The sequence below is a fragment of the Trichosurus vulpecula genome, chromosome 3 (genome assembly GCF_011100635.1).
Source record: "Trichosurus vulpecula isolate mTriVul1 chromosome 3, mTriVul1.pri, whole genome shotgun sequence".
Lineage (NCBI taxonomy): Eukaryota > Metazoa > Chordata > Mammalia > Diprotodontia > Phalangeridae > Trichosurus > Trichosurus vulpecula.
In genome coordinates, this window is record NC_050575.1 from 50,560,683 (window position 1) to 50,581,739 (window position 21,057).

Consider the following 21,057-nt stretch of genomic DNA (forward strand, 5'->3'; position numbering starts at 1 on the left):
CAATTGTTCATTCTCATATTTACCAAGTATGAATAACAAGCAAGGTAAACTAGCTAACATTAAGTGATACTTTCTCTGAGACCAGACTTAATGGGATGGGACTTAATATTGAAATAGTGCTCTGGAAAGGGTTTATTTTACTCAAATGGAGCAGGATAGTTATAATGGGTGGTAGAGTTGAATTGTATATTAAGAAGCAGAGTAGCATTTTATATTATTTCTCACATGAATATGTGAGAAAATCCAGGAAACAGTGAAGAAATATGGAGAGTATTTGGATTGATAATAATGGTAATAATATTTATATAACACTTAAAGGAAAAACTTTTGTCAAATCTAGTAACTTTTCTACTTCACAAAGCCCTTAGTGTTGAAGAATATTGAGTCCAGGACTGAACTTTATTCATTTAACTTTTCTACTTTTAAAAACTTGATAACTTTTAAAACCATTGCGGTTAAAATGCCTCCAATTATATTTCTTATATCAGATAATAAAAGTTAATCTTACATCCTGAAAAAATTAATCACACTTTAAGCAAAAGAGCAGATTATCAAAGCTGCCATAACTGTATCTCAAAATTATAAATTACTATGAACATCAAAATCCTACTCTGAAGCTAAATATTTTTATGTCACAATTTTTTTTAAGAAAAGCAATCAGTTTGAAATATTTCCTCCCTGGAAAAAATCTCAGGTTATCACTGTTAATTTTAATTTACAATTTAGGTACATGGCTCCAAGTACCTTAGGTTTCAAAGGGAAAAGAAAAGAGAAAGTGCATTGTAAATTCAAGCTTCATTTTTTTAAACATATAATTCATGTGTTTTATTTGGAAAAAAATTGTGTTCTCAAAGTTTTACTTCCAAAAATAAATTACATACAACAGACCTAGTGTTCTAAATATGGCCATTCTTATTAGTAGCACTTACTAGTGTAGCAAAGGACTGGAAACTTAAGAGATTGCTGATCAGTTGAGGAACAGATGAATTACAGTATATGAATGTAATGGATGGAATATTGTACCATAAGAAATGACAAAAGGGATGGATTCAGAGAATCCTTGGAAGATATGAATTAATGTAGAATGAAGTGAGCAGAACAGTTTATACAGTGAGTACAACATTTTGAAGAAAACCAACTGAGAGATTTATAATCTGGGTGGGTCAATGCAGTGACCAACCATGATTCCAAAAGATAAATGATGTCGCATACTAACCTGATAATACTCCTGATAGAGTGGTTATGGACTAGAGACTCAGAAAGAGAGGTACATTTTTGTATGTGGCCAGTACAAGAGTTGGTTTTGCTTGACTAGACTTTTTTTTTTTAAACTATACTTTTATTTTTTACAAAGGAGATTCATGATGTCCAGAAGAAGGAAAAAAGAAAGAAAAAGAGTTGTTGAAGCAGTTTTTTAAAATGCAAAGAACAGAAGAAAGTTCAGAGGATAAAAAACATAGCTTTGAAAATAATGTATTGAACTTGTTCTTAAATAATTACAGACTGTATCGAATAGAGATGTCATTTCATCTTTATTTTTTTGTTCTTTTTTCTTTTTGTATATGGAAATGTTCATTTTGTTGGTGTTTGTTAAAGTGAGTAATAAAAAAATTTTTTAAAAGAAGATGATAAAAATATTAATAATAGTTAAATGAATTTTAATTTAAAAAAATGAACTATTAAAGAGGCAAGCTATTCAAACTTTCCAGCAGAAGTTCTGTTACCTGTGATAGTAACATTTCAAAGGCAAAGAAAATAATGATTGTTATCTACCTCATTTCAAATGACCTCCCTATTGCTCTCCATTACTAAATCTTTACAGTAGATGGTAATATTTTACATGCAGCATCTTACAAAAGTATGAAAAAAAAGTCAAGTGAATCACATTTTAAAGCTCTTGTAGAACTTATATTGAGCCACATTTTATAGCTACAAAGTAGCAGTATTTCAGGTCAAGTCTTGTTACACTGCACAAATCTTGTTAAAAATTCTCACATGTATGTATGTATGCAATGGCAGATTATATCATGCTTTATATTATTAGCTCACGTGGTAAAAATATGGTACTAATGAGGTCAGATATATTGCCACCACTATGAAGCAGTAGTGTCAACAGAGAAAATCTTTTTGAGTCATTATGTGTGCTATGAATGCCTAAGGGGGATTAGACAAAAGTATGCAGACAGCTTAACCTAAACTAAATCGCTCTTAGAAAAGCCAAAGCATTTATTGCAAAAACTTATTTCATCATTCTTACTCAGAGTTGAGTAAAAGGGCAGTGTGACGTATGACCAGAGTCCTGGACTTGGCATCAAGACAACATGATTCAAATTCTTTATGAAAACATGTACTATGTATTGTAGGCACTCGACTTCGCTGGGCCTTAGATTCCTTTTCTGTGAAGTACAGAGGTTAGGTTTGATAATATCTAGGGTCCCTTCTTTCTTTAAAGCTATGATTTCATGACCTGTGGATAGTGAATTGAGAGCCAATTGATATAATCTTTTTCTATAAAATTGTTTGTAAAATGTTATGGATGTGGATAGTTCAACATAGTATTTCTTAATAAATGGGGAAGTAGTAGAGAGAAAAAACATTTTAAAGAAGTTTGTTGAAACAACTGTCCACCTGAGATAAGATGTTTAAGGATGAATCTGGAAGGAATATAAGATGGAAAAAGACATACAAAATTTTTAATGATGAGTTCTTTTTCTTTACTATCAAGGAATTACATTTGTACTCTATAAAGAGGAACACTTCATTAGGAAACATTTTTCCAGCTATAGATATATATTGCTGAATATATGTTACAATCCCAAAGCAGTAGGTTTTAGGTATTAAGTTTTTGAGTTGTGATTATGGGACTTGGTTTGATAAACCTATATTATATGAAACTTGAATACATTAAAAGAAAACAGTTTTATTTCCCTATTTCTTATGGAACTTTTTACTTTTGTGCTTAATCTTACATACTCCTGTGTCATTCTTCCATCTTCCCACTTCACCTCATCTCCTTTAGAGACATAACTCTTTCAGCATTCTGTTGTTATTTTTCAAAAAGAAGACATGGAATTTTCTGAAGAGGTGGGAATATCTCTTCTCGGAAATCTCTCCATTTTTCGGTTGTGAGATGATCATATTTTTCTGTTTTAAAGGAAACTTCTGTCTGTATAGTGAGTGGCATTGAATGTAAAATCTCTTTATTCTGTTACTCTGCAGACTTTGTAGCTTTTAGAATTATTGTGCTGCTAAATTATGCAGAAGTCATTAATGTTTGCTTGCACCATTTTCATAAGATGAAAATAATAAAATTTAGAAGCAACTTTTTGAATTTAATTTCAAGAGTGTAATACTATCCTAGGATTTAGAACTGGAAGGGACCTTAGAGATGACCTTTTCTAAGACAGGGAGAGGTGGTACCCAAGTGGATAAAATTACAAATCTTTTGAGGAATTCAGTATGCTAGCATTACTAAAAACTTGAAAAAAAATTGTCTGTAGTCTTATTTGGGATGGTACCTTTCCCTTTGAAGGATTTTACAAGAATGAGAAAAGAAAGGTATATGGAATTCTGGAATATCCTCTTTGCCTTCCTGGGACTTATTCTACCTTAAAATGTTTGCCAGAACTGTGGACACTCAGCATGTTCTCACTGCAGAATCTAATTAAAGTAACTATTTGCATTTCCATATGCAGGTTTGAGTCTTTGTATTCTATGGAGTTATTGCTTTACATATAAATATTTTAAGTGTTTTACAAAATTGATTTTTGGTTAAAATTAAATAATTTAGGTATATCTTGACCCAAGCTAAACGTTAGATATGGGATCCCTGGGAGTGGCAGTACTACCTCAACAACTGGTCCTACTTACAGCCCAGCCCTCACCACCATTATCCAGGGGAGTAACTCTTGTGAAAAAGGGGGCAGCTTTCTCCATCAACTGCCAACCCTCTGCCAGAGGGCAGGCAAGCCTCCAGCTGAATCCTTAGCTGTCATCCTGGAAAGTAACTCCTGTTTATATGCAGCCTAGCTCTTGTGGGTGCTACAGTTGATATGCAGCCCAGCTCTTGTAGGTGCAAGAGCCTGAGCTACTGCCCACCCAGAAAGAAGATTCTTGCTACCAAAGTTCTTGGCACTGTCAAATGGTTCAACCTCAGAAAGCGGTATTTTATAGTGGAAATGACATTAAAGAACAAGCATTACCATCTGCTTTGCCACTACACCCTAAGGACCATGGGACTTTTCCACCTCATCATCTTACCTGCTGCTGAAACCTTCCACTTGTGTTACCTTAGAATGTGAGCTCCTGGAGAACAGGGACCTTCTTACTTTTTCTTTCTGTATTGCACAAGGCAGACACTTAATAAATTCTTCATTCATTAAAATGTAAATAGTTGGATAATTATGGTGTGACTTTATTATGAAAATTAGGCTTGTGTGCAAGAATTTGAAATTAAAGATTTGGTAATACTGGTTAGCACTTATACATTTATATCTTGTTTTAAATGACCATATAGAGTGAATAGGAAATGGAGAATTTCGCCTTTTAACATGTAGGTTTGGTTTTTCTTACTATACTTAAGTTTTAGATTATGTTGTTTTTCTGTAACGGTTCAAGGTAGAATGTAAAATATATGTCACTTCAAGCATGTTGGTGTAGTGATAGAGAAGTCTGGCTTTTGAGTCAGGGGTTCAAGTCTCATCTCTGACATGTACTGGCATATGACCCTGGACAAGTCACTTAACCTTATTGCTCCAGGTAATCAAGTTTGCAGAACAGTGGCTGCGCTTTGTTTGTAAAGGGCATTCATTCAATGGGGAGCACCCTACTTCCTCTTAAATCACAGGTATGAGCCCTCCAAAATATCAGTAAAGTAGGGATTAAAGGTTTGACCCTCAAAAAGCATTTCACTTTCACATAGAGTTAAACATATTCCATGGTCTCAGATTATATCATTACTATTGGAGAAAGAGAAAACTGAATGGATGGCCCAGTGCAGCCTGTTAACTACATTGGAAAAACTAAAAACTTATTTTTCTTATTCTAAGATGGCACTACTCTCATCCATGAACTGTAGAACAACGTGTTTGAGATGTGTACTAAAAAGTTGGAGAGGCATTGTGTTGTATTGAGTAAGGAAAGATCTGGCCTTGGTTGGACTCCAGATCAGGAACACCTTGGGTTCCATTAGTAATCATAATAACAATAATATTTATATAATTCTTACTAGGTGTCAGGCACTGTGCAAGGTGCTTTAAAACTATTATCTCATTAGATCTTCACAGGATATGGGCACTGTTGTCTCACAGGAAGATATGTGCTATTATCCTCATTTTATAGGTGAAGAAACTGAGGGAGAGGTTAAATGACTTGCCCAGGTTCACATATCTCGTAAATGTCTGAGGCTAGATCTGAGGTCAGGTATTTCTGACTCCAGGACTATTGCTCTATCTGCTAGACTACCTAGCTACCCCTGTTTGCTATGGACAAGTCACCCAACACCTTATAAAAATTGTTCATTGTAATTTTTCAATGTAAAAGATTTACATTGGTAAAAGGGACTTCCTCACCAGAATTTCCTAGTGAAATCATAGGTTTGGACAAAAAAAAAATTAAAAGGATTGAGTATTTTGAACAACTTAACTCTCATTGCCAAATACTTACTATGGAGTTTCATAGAGGTGGAATTGGGAGGAGGTTATGTCATTTGTCGAATCTAGCAGAATGCCTAAACTATTTGGGATTATTAAAACATTGAATATTTCAAATATGAACAGTGAACTTGAGTTGAGAAATATCCAAGCAAAATGGTTTGCATGTTGTCTTATTTTCCTTAATTAGGCTCTTCAGTGAGAGTGAACTATTCGTTTAAGCACAGACTCTGTATACAGCACTATCACTACTACATCAGAGAACTTTTAATTATCGCATTTATTAAAATAAAATTTGTTTTCAGTTGCAGAATGAGGAAGAGTCTGGAGAACCTGAGCGAGTTGTTAGCGATGCTCCTCCCCCCTACAGCAGCATCTCTGCAGAGAGTGCAGGTAAATGGAAAAGGACTGAACTGCTTTACTCTTTTCATTCCCCAAGGGAATTTTATTTTTCTATCTTTGTTTTTCTAATTTATTTTCACAAATGATTGCCTTGTTATCTTTTTTTTTAAACTGGCCTAGTTTTTGTTTTGTTTATGACCTGAGGGGTGCACTTTTCCATGTATATTTGTTATGACGGATTTATTTTTATTTTCTTTTTCAGGGGAGGAGGAAAGAGTTGTGGAGGGGAAAGAATAGATTTTTGTTAATTGAAAATTAATTGAAAAAAAATTTAGTGTAAAAAATAATTGGAGGGGAACATAGATTAGTTCCTTAGTTGTTGGAGGGGATGTGGGAAAACTGGGACACTACTAATGCACTGTTGGTGGAGTTCTGAACTGATCTAATCATTTTGGAGAGCAATTTGGAACTATGCCCAAAGGGCTACAAAACCATGCATACCCTTTGATCTGGCAATATCACTGCTAGGTCTGTATCCCAAAGACATCCAAAAAAAATGGAAAGGGACCTATATGCACAAAAATATTTTATCACAAACTTTTTTTTGAGGTGTCTGAGAATTGGAAATCAGTTGGATAGCCATCAATTGGGGAATGGCTAAAAAAATCTATGGTATATGATTGTAATGGAATATTTTTTTTGTTGTAAGAAATGAGCAGGATGATTTCAGAAAAACCTGGAAAGACTTATATGAACTGATGCATAGTGAAGTGAACAAAACCAGCAAAACATTGTATGTAATAACAGCAATATTGTTTGATGAATTGTGAATGACTTAGTTATTCTCAACAAGACTATCCCAAAGGACTCATGATGAAGCATACTACCTGTCTTCAGAGAAGGAACTGATATTGACTGAATACAGACTGAAGCATGCTATTTTTCACTTCTTGCATTTTTTTCATTTATTTGAGTTGTCTTGTATGAAATGACTAATATGGAAATGTTTTGCATAATTGCACATGTATAACCTATTGCTTACTGTCTCAGGGAGGAGTGGGGGAGGGAAAGAAGGAGGGGTAGAATTTGGAACTCAAAACTTTAAATAAGATTCTTTATTTTAACATACATTTGAGTCCATGTTTTCACAAAACTTATTTAAAGTTCATTTTTAATGCTGCCAGTTAAAGAATAAAATCAAGAATTCAGAATGCTAAAAAATAAAGTAATTAGTCAAGGCTTCAATAAATGCACTAATAGAAATTTAAGAGCCTTCAGACTGTGTAGTCTTGCTTTTTTGATTTGTCTATTTCAATTCTATTTTAAACAGTTTTTTTGTTTTCATAGTTTGCTTAGTCTTCTTGTTATTTATGATTCATTTATGAAATGGTACCCGTTTCTAATGTCTATAGCATTTATGGTTATTAATGATGCTTTTATGCTAATAAAATCTTATTTGAAAACTTGAGAGCAAAAGTATAACTCACTGATCGTCTTTTACAAGGCTCGAAAAGGAACAAAAGGAAGCAAAACAATATTCAGTCTGACTTGGGCCATAGTCAACCTCTTATCTTCCCTTTTTCAAACATTTCTTTTAGTTTAGCATATACTTAAGGTGAATAAGTAAGGAAACATAGTGGTCCATGCTAGAGCCTTAGTAGAACCTTCCCCCCAAAACTTTAACTTGTAGTCAGGTGTCCATCTGGCTAGACAAGTACCTTCCACCCCACCTTTTACTTCACAGTGGGATTGTATGGGTTATGTGGAATGTTTCCTTGAAGTTGTTATCACCACTGTATAAGTGGATGGCCACTTCTTAGCTCTTATTCCTGCTGCCTTTTCCCCTGTGGTAACTTAACTACCTTAGTAACTGGGGAATTTACTGGGTGCCTTCATTTCTGAATGAGGATGATGACTTACCTGGAATCAGGGGACAGAAAAAATGTTTGAATAGTGCTTTTTTGGCTAGCCTCATTAAATTTCTATTTGTTTAGGAGAGGCAGAGCAAAACTGAGGCTATCTGAAAAAGAACCAGAGAGCTATGCTTTTTTTTCTCTTTGGTTTATAACTTCAAGCAGTACTGGTAAGATTTTCACTTGGTTAATGAGCAACTGGATTCTTATTTTAGAGAGTAAAAATCTTTATCTCAACTATCTGTAGTCTTTCGAGGATAAATTGTTCTGGACAGCTGAATTTTCTGAATAGATTAAAATTTATTGCTTTAAGTACCAACTTATTTTAAAATTTTAACTATTTTGGCAGGAAATATTTCCATATAGTGAACATATTCTAACCTTTTCTTGATAACTTAGGGTCTTTGTTATGAACGTAAGTTAGTGACTTCTCTTTTTTTTTGGAGGGGAGAAGGCAGGGCAATTGGGGTTAAGTGACTTGCCCAAGGTCACACAGCTAGCAAGTGTGTCAAGTATCTGAGGTCAGATTAGAACTCAGGTCCTCCTGACTCCAGGGCCGGTGCTCTACTCACCGCACCACCTAGCTGCTCCATGTTAGTGACTTCTGCTATAATATAGTGATTCGCCCAATCATTTTTGAGGTAAGAAGGGCTTTTTACAGTACAATATGAACTTTGAGACGTTGGCTTGTTGCAGTGCCAAATGTACCTGATAAATATTGTTGGGTTGAATGTGAAATAGAACTTAAGGTAATATGAATCATTTTATTAAGGTTGTTAAAAATGGATTCCATATCTTTTGGAATTGGAAGCAGATTTTTCATAAAGGCTCTTTATAACTCCTTTCTTTTTTAGATCTTAGAGAATCTTAGTTCATCAAGACGTCAAGCAGTATTTGATTATTGATTTGGCATTTTTTGTAGGTAGTATTGTGGCTTTTTGTAGGGAAAATCTGTAGATAAATTTCATTGAGCTTGGCATAGCTTTTTAAACATTTATTATATTTTAAACATTTTAAATTGTATATTTTAAACATTTTTTAGCACTATCTGTGGAAGTAAGATAGTTTTAGATTAATTTATAAACATAAATTATAAGTTTGTTTAAAGTATGCTCTCTTTTATGGATTGTGTCTTCAGGTAGAAAAGAATAATAGTTTATGGAAAAACACAGATAGTTCTAAAAATGTTGGTACGATAGTCTAAGAGCTGCATAGCTGCATAGGTCTTGAAACTATATAGCTTTTCTGATTCAATAAAGCATGGGAAAATTAAAAAATAGGAAAATTTAATCTTGATGAATTGTAGGACATTCTTTTCCTTACAGGATATTGTAGGAATTTAATTAAGAAAGCATGAATGTAGGAGAGATTAAGTTTTTTTAATAAATGTTTTTTCTTTGAGCTTTTGACAATAAGGGGCATTGATCATGAAGTTTCTCATTTTAAAGAGAGAAAAGAAAGTTAATAGATGTTAGGCCTGTGTTATCAGCTTTTTAAAATATAAATTACGGTTCTATCAGTGTATTAGCCATGTCAGACATGCCAGAATGTGATAGATTCATAGATTTGGACCCTGAAGTGACCTCTGAGATCATTTATTCCACATACTTCCTTTCTCAGATAATAAAACTGAAGCCTATAGAATTTCTTTGGCTTTTACGATGTCCTACAGGTACTAGTAAAGGTGAGATTTGAGTCTAGGTCTTTTGATTCTTAAGTCATATTAACCTGTTTTCTTACTGTGATAGTGACAGTACTAATTTCATAAAATAGCAGTATGGCACCGTGGAAATGGTGTTGGATTTGGAGTCTAAAGATTATTTACTGCTTGTATGACCTGGGATAAGGCCCATAACCTCTCAAGTGCCTCAATTTAATTATCTGTAAAATGAGGGAGTTGGATTAGATGACTTCAGAAGTCTTTTCTATCTCTAAATCTTTTCTCAATAATGACTTCTCATGATAATGTGCAAAATGCACATGACTATAACAACTTTACTGTGATACAAATTTTACCTTTTATTTAAAAAAAATAGTTCTTTCTTAATTGTAATGAAAGGAAACAATAATCTAAAAATCTTTTTTTTTTTTTTTTTTGGTTTGTAGTATTACTTTTCTTCATCAAGTTAGCTTGTTGGATGTTTTTCTTTAAGAAAATATTGAAAGTACATAAATCACAGTGGAAGGAGTTTCCCTGAAAACATGGCAGTAAAGATGGTCTAAGATTCAAAATTTATTTTTGGTAATCTACATAGAAATCATTTAAAAATCATACCCATTGAGAGAATGCATGGCATGAGCAATAAATAAACCATCTTAAGCTCCTTTTCTGTATGTGATTTTTTTTTAATCTTTCTCTACAGCATATTTTGACTACAAAGATGAATCTGGATTTCCTAAGCCCCCGTCTTACAATGTGGCTACCACATTGCCTACTTATGATGAAGCAGAAAGGACCAAGGCTGAAGCTACCATCCCCTTGGTTCCTGGGAGAGTGAGTATTGGACATGATGTAATTAATGATTGTTGTGTAGGAGTTAACATTTGTTTAGTTATTTCTTAGATATGAGGAAAGTGATTACTGAAAACACTAGTAATTTTTAAAGAATAATGTACTTTTAAAAATAATACATTTTCATCTCTTGTTATTAATGATGAAGTGAAGAAAAAATGGAAAAACCCAATGTGGGGAAATTTTTTTTTGGATCAGACTTTGACCATGAGGGAAGAACTAGCAGCTGGGCTAGAAATAATGGGTATCTTTGGAGGATATGATTGGTCCATCCTCTAGTTTTTGATAGAGAAAGAATGAAAATCTGATCATAGTCTTGACACCCACCCTAGATTTTGATAAATCAGATTTCAAAGGATACAGAGGAAAGATGGAATCTGAAATAATAAAATTATTCAGGAATAGTAAGCCCGGGAGGGATGTGGGAGATGTTTAATGATGAAATTTGGTAGATACAAAGGGCAACAATTTCAACGAAGAGAAAAAAATGGGATGTGTCTGAAGAGACTGATACTAGTACACAGGACAGTTATCAGCCAGTCTAAATTTAAAAACAAAATGTACAGAAGAATGCAATGTCCAGATAGAACATATGATATAACGAATATGAAAATATGGCACAGTAAAAATAGTTTCAGAGAAGCTCATTCTCAGAATGAGCCGAAGCCAGTAAGGAAAGCTAAGACAACTAAGAGTCGTTATCGTCTTCTCCTATTCCTTCTCTTCCTTCTCCTTCCTTCTTCCTTCCCTCTTACTTCAGAGCTGCTCCAATCTATTTTGTTTTGTTTTTCTTGCCAGGGGGGACAAATTTTATGCTGAAGATGATACAACAAAAGTGGCTAACAAGGAGTTGATGCCCAAAATAAGGAGAGAATCTAGCCATCCCTCATCAATTTCAGTTATCTAGTTCAGATGAACTACATTCTTAGGTCCTGAAGCAATTGGCTGAACCAATGTATAGTTGAAAGATCACAGGAAAATGAAAAGTGGTAGTGCAAAATAAGAGAAACATAAATATCATGATGTTCAAAAAGAGAACAGACTATAGACCAGTGCGTTTGACTTTAATTCCTGGGAAAATTCCAGAACAGTTCGTTAAAAAGATGGTTGGGGAACATCTAGACAAGGAAGTGGTGATGACAAGTAGCCAGCCTGGCTTCCTCAAGAACCACTCTTGCCAGAGTCATTTCCTTCTTTAATGGGATTCCTGAAGTAGTAGATAAGGGGAGTGCTGTGGATATAGTTAACCTAGATTTTTAGCAAAGTTTCTGATAAAATATTACATGCTGTGCTTATGGAAGAAGATGGAAAATATAAATTAGACAATAATAGAGTCAGATGGAATCAGAACTGATTAGAATCAGAACTGTACCCAAATGGTTGTTAAGAGTTCAGTGTCAGTGGGATAAGATGTTTCCAGTGTAGTACACTAGGGATACGTGTTTGGCTGTTAAACATTTTTATCATTAAATAAAATTTATATTTTATTTTATTGGTTACATTTTCAGATGAAAACAAACAGTGCATAACAGAGTCAGAATCCAAAAGAATTTTGATGAGGTAGAGCATTGGGCTGAGAAAGAGAAATTCAAGAGGGATTACTAAAGTCTTGTTCTTGGGTACCTCTCCCTGCCCACCCCAAATTAACTATATAAGTATAAGATAAGAGGAAGCATGGTTATATAGCAGTTGAAAAAAAATCTGTAGGTTTAGTGGACTGCAAGCTTAGTATGAGTCAACTCTAATGAAAAAAATGGAGGTTTCGATTGCATTAAGAAGAGCATAATTTCCAGAAATAGAGAGGTGATAATCTCACAGTTAAGAAGGTCATAATTTCCAGGAACAGAGAAGTGATAATCTCACAGTATTTTGCTTTCATTAGACCTTATTTGAAGTGTTGTGTTTTAGTTCTGGGTACCACATTTTAAGAAGAACATTGACTTATAGAGTATCCATAGGTAGACATGCAGGATAGTAAAGGGTCTGAACCTATGTCATACAGGGATCACTTGAAGGAATTGTGCATATTTAACCTGGAAAAGAGAAGACTGGGGTGGGAGGGAGGGGAGAGAAGGACAGACATGATCACTGTCTTCAAATATTTGAAGGGCTGTCATGTGGCAAAGGGTCCGAACCAGAAGCAATGATAATCCTGCCAAGTGTGAAAGCTGCAAAAAGGCAAATAAATACAAGCTTGATGTCAGTAAAAACTTGTTAAATATTAGAGCTGTCCAAAAATAGGATGGGCTGCCTAGGTGAGTGAGATTCTTCCTTGGAGGTCTTCAAGCAGGGTAAATTACAGTAGAGATTCCTTTATTGTATGGATTAGACTCAATAGCCATTGAGTTTACTTCCGTCTCTCAAGTTCTATGATTCTACGAAGCTGTTAAGGCTATTCTTTTTGAGAAAGAATTTTGTTTAACATCTGACATCTCTAAAAGTGGGACATTAAGACTCTTGGCTATCTGCACCCTACTGGATTAATGGATGACTTTGTTAATGAAAAAATACAAAGTTAATAAGTACTTATATTCATATGGTCTTTAGAGACATATCTAACTTAGTACAACTGGGGAGGTGGGGGGAAGGGAGGGAGGGAGGACAGATACTCTGGACTTAGAGTCAAGAAAACTCATTTTCATGAGTTCAAATTCAGCCTCAGGTGCTTGGAAGCTATGTGATCCTGGACAAGTCACTTAGCTCTGTTTGCCTCAGTTTCCTCATCTGTAAAATGAGCTGGAGAAGGAAATGGCAAGCTATTCCTATGTCTTTGCCAAGAAAATCCCAAAATGGGGTTATGAAGAGTTAGACATGACTGAAATGACTGAAGAATAACAACAACTCTGACCTGCTTCTTAGCACCCTCCATGTCAGATCTGAAAGGTCTGAATATGTTGTCCCTTTTATAAGGAAAAAGAGTTTTGAATCAAGAAATTGTCTTCATTTTTTAAAAGCTACTTTTTCAGGACATGGTTTGTTGGTACCCTCTCTCCTGATACTTAAATCAGGAACTGAGTCAGGGAGGAACAAATTATTTTGTTCTCCATTCTACATAACTAAATGGTAATGAGATGATTAGAGCAGCCAGAGAGCTTTTGCCTCAAGCTGTTCAGTACTTGTGTGGAGCAGGACCAGCTGCTACCTAACCTGAAGTCTGTGGGCTACAATGAGTTGAAAGGCTGAGATAACATCTTCAAGCAATTCTATTTCTAAGACTTTAGCTGGATTTGGTTGTTTGTGACAAGAATCTCTCTACAAGATAAAATACTGGACCACCAGACTGACTGGTTCAGGACATTACCTTTACCAGTTTCATTGAACAGGTAGTAGTGTCTCTGGCTTAGCCTATGACACCCTGCCCCCCCCCCCCCCCGCCCTGTACTTCCTTGGTGGGTATAGCTGACAGCATAAGGTAGTATAAGGTAGTTGAGCAAGAAGGCACAGGAAATACAAGACATTGGAGCAGAGTTGGTGATTGTACGTAGCAGGGGGAAATAGACGTAAGGCTGTGTTGCAGTATGAAACATTCTCTTGTTCTGAGCACCAGAATATGCCTATATATGCTAGAGGGTGTGTGTTCTAGAGGTGTATCTTCATTTGTGGGGAAAAAACTCTTTACTGATTCATGTTGACATCTTTGGAGCTTTATAGTCTTGCTTCAGTACTGGGAGACTGAATGAATTGTCATTGGGCATATAGATTAGTGTATGTCTCAGAGGCAGGACTTGAATCTGTGTCTTCTTGACTCCAAGATTGGCTTTTTATTTGTTAATGCTAATGCCTCTTGGTTTCCTTTTATAATCTGTTATAATAGTTTAATGTTCTAATAGATATTTTTAAAGATTATTTCCATGGTCTACTGTTAGTGCCATTTTGGCTGTACTTTGAATTAATAGTGTTCATGAGTGGATTTTACATGTTTTAATGAAATTGATGTTTTTAAAGATTATTTGAAATAAATAACTCACAGTGAGTTGAGCTTACAGAATTATAGGGCCATAGACATTATTTTAATGCTAGAAAAAGATCTTCAGAGCTTCTATCTATGTCATGAGGAATCTAGGACTAGAAAGGTGACATCATTTAAATGAGAATTTGGTGGTATATACAGTGATTTTTATTTTAAAATTTGATAGCGAGGAGACTTTCTGATGAAGTGTTTCATATGTTATTTGAAATCTTCAAGCTAGATAACCCCCCAGTGTTACTGTGGTGTACATTTATCATTATTATCAATATTATTTAATGAGGGCCTGTTGGATATCAAGGGAATTTTGACAGGTGAAGGGAGCATGCTTTTAGTCCTCCAGGGGGCTAGAATCCAAGATCAAAAGAAGAGCAACAAAACTATGTATGTGTGTGTTAAGATAGTTTAGAGAGGCAATAGGCCTTAGTGGATAGAATCAGGAGAGACTTGGCTTCAAATGCCCCTTATATTGCCTACTAGTCATGTGACCATAGGTAACTTAACCTCTCTGAACCTAGTTTTTTCTTCTGTAAAATGAGGTAAATAATACCTGTGGTACCTTCCGCATGCACGATGTGGTTCTGAAGATCAAATGAGATAATTATGTAAAGTACTTTGTAAACTTTAAAGTTCTGTATAAATGTCAAGTTGTTTTTATGATATATGCACAGAGGGTGAGCACCTTATCAAATAGATCAGGACATTAAGGTTTATTCAAAATATTAATTCATTTAATAAATTTATTGAGTACTTGCAATATACCAGAAATTATGAAGGAAAAAGAGAAATAGAAGGTGCTAGACAAAGAATTTCTAATCTAATTAGAGAGATATATCCAAAACTAATTATAATGCTAGACAATGCATGACATGTCTGTCATATGAACATATAAGTCACACATGCCACAGGAATGAAAAAGAAGGAAGATAGCACTTATCTATCCCTTCCCCCCCATTGAGAAGGCAAGCAATTTGGTACAGGTTGTACATGTGCAGTCATGCAAAACATATTTCGTTATTAGTCATATTGTAAAAGAAAACACAGACCAAAAAAAAAAACCCGCAAGAAAAATAAAGTTAAAAAACGTATTCTTTCAATCTGCTTTGACTCCATCAGTTCTTTCTGTGGGGGTGGATAGCATTTTTGGAATTGAGTCCTTTGGAATTGTCTCAGATCACCGTATTGCTAAGAATAGCTAAGTCATTCACAGTTGATCATCATATGATTGATCAGGGGAAAGAAACTATTATGAAAGGTGAAATTAGAATTTTGGGAGAATAGAGTTTTAATAGGTAGAGATAGAGGGTAATTGGAAATTCCATATGAGGGAGAAAGATATGGAAACTTTCAGAGAAAAACTTTTATACTTTCTATAAGGAAAATAAGATTTAAAATGCAGATTAGGCCCAGATTTATGAGTGAGAGGAGGAGGCAGATCTTGGATGCAAGGTTAAATAGTTCTATTCTGTAGGCTGAGCAGGTTTTTGAGTAGATCAGTGGGATTGAACCTATGAAAATATTATTATAGCATGATGTATAGAATTATACTAGGAAAGGGAGAGATGAGACAGGGAAATGATTTTAGGAGATTATTGCAATATTACTAGGAGAGGAATTATATTTGAAAATTTTTAATGAATTAGCCAAAAAATAAAGCAGTTGGTTAAAGAAAGGCTTACTTATCCTTATCTGAAGTCAGAGTTAATCATCATGGTTTTGAATGTTCCTCAGTAGTTCTTTTCTGTTGAGTAAGTACTGAGTTTACTCTGCAAATGAGTTCGTTCTTTTTTTTTTATTATTTAATATATTTAGTTTTCAGCATTGATTTTCACAAGAGTTTGATTTACAGATTTTCTCCCCATTTCTACCCTCCTCCCCACTCCAAGATGGCATATATTCTGGTTGCCCTGTTCCCCAGTCAGCCCTCCCTTCTGTCACCCCACTCCCCTCCCATCCCCTTTTCCCTTCCTTTCTTGTAGGGCAAGATAAATTTCTACACTTCATTGCCTGTGTACCTTATTTTCTAGTTGCATGCAAAAACTTTTTTTTTTTGTTTTTGAACATCTGTTTTTAAAACTTGGAGTTCCCAATTCTCTCCCCTCTTCCCTTCCCACCCACCCTCCCTAAGAAGTCAAGCAATTCAACATAGGCCACATGTGTATCGTTATGTGTAACCCTTCCACAATACTCATGTTGTGAAAGACTAACTATATTTTGCTCCTTCCTAACCTATCCCCCTTTATTGAATTTTCTCCCTTGACCCTGTCCCCTTTCGAAAGTGTTTGTTTCTGATTACCTCCACTCCCATCTGCCCTCCCTTCTATCATCCCCCCTTTTTTTATCTTCTTCCTCCTTTTGTCCTGTGGGGTAAGATACCCAATTGAGTATGTATGGTATTCCCTCCTCAGGTCACATCTGATGAGAGCAAGATTCACTCATTCCTCCTCACCTGCCTTCTCTTCTCTTCCTACAGAACTGCTTTTTCTTGCCACTTTTATGCAAGATAATTTACCCCATTCTATCTCTCCCTATCTCCCTCTCTCAATATATTCCTCTTTCATCCTTTAATTTGATTTTATTTCTTTTAGATATCATCCCTTCATCTTCAACTCACCCTGTGCCCTCTCTCTCTCTCTCTCTCTCTCTCTCTCCCTCTCCCTCTCTCCACATACATATATACATACATACACACTCACATATATATACATAAACATATATATCTATATATCTATATCTATATATATGCATATTCCCTTCAGCTACCCTAATACTGAGGTCTCATGAATCATACTCATAATCTTTCCATGTAGGAATGTAAACAAAACAGTTCAACTTTAGTAAGTCCCTGGCAATTTCTTTTTCTTGTTCTTTTTCTTGATTACCTTTTCATGCTTCTCTTGATTCTTGTGTTTGAAAGTCAAATTTTCTATTCAGCTCTGGTCTTTTCACTGAGAAAGCTTGAAAGTCCTCTATTTTATTGAAAATCCGTATTTTGCCTTGGAGCATGATACTCAGTTTTGCTGGGTAGGTGATTCGAGGTTTTAATCCTAGCTCCATTGACCTCTGGAATATCGTATTCCAAGCCCTTCGATCTCTTAATGTAGAAGCTGCTAGATCTTGGGCTATTCTGATTGTGTTTCCACAATACTCAAATTGTTTCTTTCTGGCTGCTTTCAGTATTTTCTCCTTGATCTGGGAGCTCTGGAATTTGGAGACTATATTCCTAGGAGATTTCTTTTTGGGATCTATTTGAGGAGGCGATCGGTGGATTCTTTCAATTTCTATTTTGCCCTCTGGCTGTAGAATATCAGGGCAGGTGTCCTTGATAATTTCTTGAAAGATGATATCTAGGCTCTTTTTTTGATCATGGCTTTCAGGTAGTCCAATAATTTTTCAGTTATCTCTCCTGGATCTATTTTCCAGGCCAGTGGTTTTTCCAATGAGATATTTTACATTGTCTTCCATTTTTTCATTCCTTTGGTTCTGTTTTATAATATCTTGATTTCTCACCAAGACACTAGCTTCCACTTGCTCCAATCTAATTTTTAAGGTAGTGTTTTCTTCAGTGGTCTTTTGGACCCCCTTTTCCTTTTGACTAATTCTGCCTTTCAAGGCATTCTTCTCCTCATTGGCTTTTTGGAGCTCTTTTGCCATTTGAGTTAGTCTATTTTTTAAGGTGTTGTTTTCTTCAGTATATTTTTCAGTATTTTTTGGGTCTCCTTTAGCAAGTCATTGACTTGTTTTTCATGGTTTTCTCGCATCCTTCTTATTTCTCTTCCCAATTTTTTCTCTACTTCTCTAACTTGCTTTTCCAAATCCTTTTTGAGCTCTTCCATGGCCTGGGACCAGTTCATGTTTTTCTTGGAGGCTTTTGTTGTAGGCTCTTTGACTTTGTTGACTTCTTCTGGCTGTATGTTTTGGTCTTCTTTGTCACCAAAGAAAGATTCCAGAGTCTGAGACTGAATCTGGGTGCATTTTCACTGCCTGGCCATATTCCCAGCCAACTAACTTGACCCTTGAGTTTTTCAGCAGGGTATGACTGCTTGTAGAGTTAAGAGAACTATGTTCCACGCCTGGAGGGATGCGCCAGCTCTGCCACACCAGCACTCTTCCTTCCCCAAGAACCCCCAACCCAGACTGGACTCTTAGATCTTCAGCAGGCTCTTCGTTCCTGCTCTGATCCGCCACTTAATTCCTCCCACCAGGTGGGCCTGGGGCCGTAAGCAATTGCAGCTGTACTTCTGTAGCTGCCTCACCTCCTCTGCCCCTGGAGCAGTGGCTGAACCGTGAACTCCTTCCACTCCCGCAGATTTTCCCACTAACCTTCCCTGTTGTCTTTGGTGTTTGTGGGTTGAGAAGTCTGGTAACTGCTGCAGCTCACTGATTCAGGGCGCTAGGGCACGCTCCGCTGGCTCCTGGTCTGGTTGGTCCGTGCCGCCCACGCTGGGCTCTGCTCCGCTCTGTGCAGGATAGACCTTACGCAGAGACCATGTAGGCTGTCCTGGGCTGGAGCCCTGCTTCCCTCTGCTATTTTCTGGGTTCTGCAGTTCTAGAATTGGTTCAGAGCCATTTTTTATAGGTTTTTAGAGGGACTCGGCAGGGAGCTCACGCTAGTCCCTGCTTTCCGGCTGCCATCTTGGCCTTGCCCCCCATGTTTGTTCTTAGTAGCATCTCTTCTTAGTAAGAAAGATTTGTTGAAGGGGATATGGTATTAATGGTGCCAAGATAAGTCTCAGTTTTGAAATAGTTCATGTTTTAAAAAATGGGAAAGATGATAGTTATTCTGGGCCTATATACTGGCCCAAACAAATCTTTACAGAATGAACAGTTGGAAAGTATCTCAGGGGCCATTTATACCTGAACAAAGTCACCCTACAGCATACTAATAAGTTATCATCCAGTCAAGGCAGCTTGTTCCATTTTGGCATAGTTCTAATTGTTTCAAAGCTTTTCCTTATATCAAGTCTAAATCTGCCCCTTTGTAACTCCTGTCAGTCCTAGATCTGTCCTCTTGAGTCCGATCAGAACAAGTCTAATGATCTCTCTTTCATATTATAGTCCTTAAAGACAGCTCTTATGTTCTCTCCTGAATTCTCTCCAGGCTAAACTCTCTAATTCCTTCAACTGATATTCATGTGGTTAGAACTTGAGGACCTTCATTGTTCTGGTCAACCTCTTCTATGATCATTCTACAACTTTTTAGCGTCATGTGGAGCCATGAGCTGAAAATAATACATGTGATGCGATTTGACCAAAGCAGTACAGAAGGACCATCACTCCTGGTCCTAGACACTGTACTTCCCTTAATGTGGCCCAAGGTTACATTAGGGTTTTTTTGTTGGTTTATTTTGTAAAGGAATGCTCCATTTATTCCTTTGCTTTCTAGTGTTTTTTTAAAATATTTTTTCCTAGATGGCGGCTGGAAAGCAGGGACCAGCCTAAGCTCCCTGCCGAGCCCCTCCAAAAACCTATAAAAAATGGCTCTGAACCAATTCTAGAACGGCAGAACCTACAGAACAGCAGAGGGAAGCAGGGCTCCAGCCCAGGACAGCCTGGATGGTCTCTGGGTGAGGTCTATCCCGCACAGAGCTGGGAGCTGGGAGCTGGGAACGGAGTGGAGCAGAGCCCAGCCTGAGCGGCGTGGACCAACAAGAACAGCAATCGGGCAGAGCATGCCCTAGCGCCCTGATTCAGTGAGCTGTGGCAGTTACGAGACTTCTCAACCCACAAACACCAGACTGCTGAGAAGGTTAGTGGGAAAAGCTGCGGGAGTGGAAGGAGTTCCCGGTTCGGCTTCCAGCCGCGGGGGCAGCGGAGGTGGGGCAGCTACGGCTGCTGCTGCTTCCGGCTCCAGGCCCACCTGGTGGGAGGAATTAAGTGGCGGATCAGAGCAGGAGTGCACAGCCTGCCGAAGATCTAAGCCCATTTCGGGTTGGGGGTTCTTGGGAAAGGAGCAGTGCTGGTGTGGCAGAGCTGGCACCTCCCCCCCAAACGTGGAACATAGAACTCTCTAGTCTACAAGCAGTCATACCCCACTGAAAAACTCAAAGGTCAAGTTAGTTGGCTGGGAATATGGCCAGGCAGCGAAAACGCACCGAGATTCAGTCTCAGACTCTGCATTCTTTCTTTGCTGACAAAGAAGACCAAAACATACAGACAGAAGAAATTAATAAAGTCAAAGAGCCTACAACAGAAACCTCCAAGAAAAACATGAACTGGTCCCAGGCCATGGAAGAGCTCAAAAAGGATTTGGAAAAGCAAGTTAGAGAAGTAGAGGAAAAATTGGGAAGAGAAATGAGAAGGATGCAAGAAAACCATGAAAAACAAGTCAATGATTTGCTAAAGGAGACCAAAAAAAATACTGAAAAATACACTGAAGAAAACAACACCTTAAAAAATGGACTAACTCAAATGGCAAAAGAGCTCCAAAAAGCCAATGAGGAGAAGAATGCCTTGAAAGGCAGAATTAGCCAAATGGAAAAGGAGGTCCAAAAGACCACTGAAGAAAATACTACTTTAAAAATTAGATTGGAGCAAGTGGAAGCTAGTGACTTTATGAGAAATCAAGATATTATAAAACAGAACCATAGGAATGAAAAAATGGAAGACAATGTCAAATATCTCATTGGAAAAACCACTGACCTGGAAAATAGATCCAGGAGAGATAATTTA

General features: G+C 36.6%; 1 protein-coding gene across 1 annotated transcript in view; it reads left to right on the forward strand.

Annotated features, from left to right (window-relative positions):
- Positions 1-21,057, forward strand: part of NDFIP1 (Nedd4 family interacting protein 1) — a 62,459-nt gene that overhangs the window by 21,620 nt on the left and 19,782 nt on the right. Inside the window, exons 2-3 of the mRNA XM_036750292.1 lie at positions 5,957-6,044; positions 10,270-10,400. Of these exons, the coding sequence (XP_036606187.1) occupies positions 5,957-6,044; positions 10,270-10,400 (219 nt within the window). The remainder of the gene's footprint in view (positions 1-5,956; positions 6,045-10,269; positions 10,401-21,057) is intronic.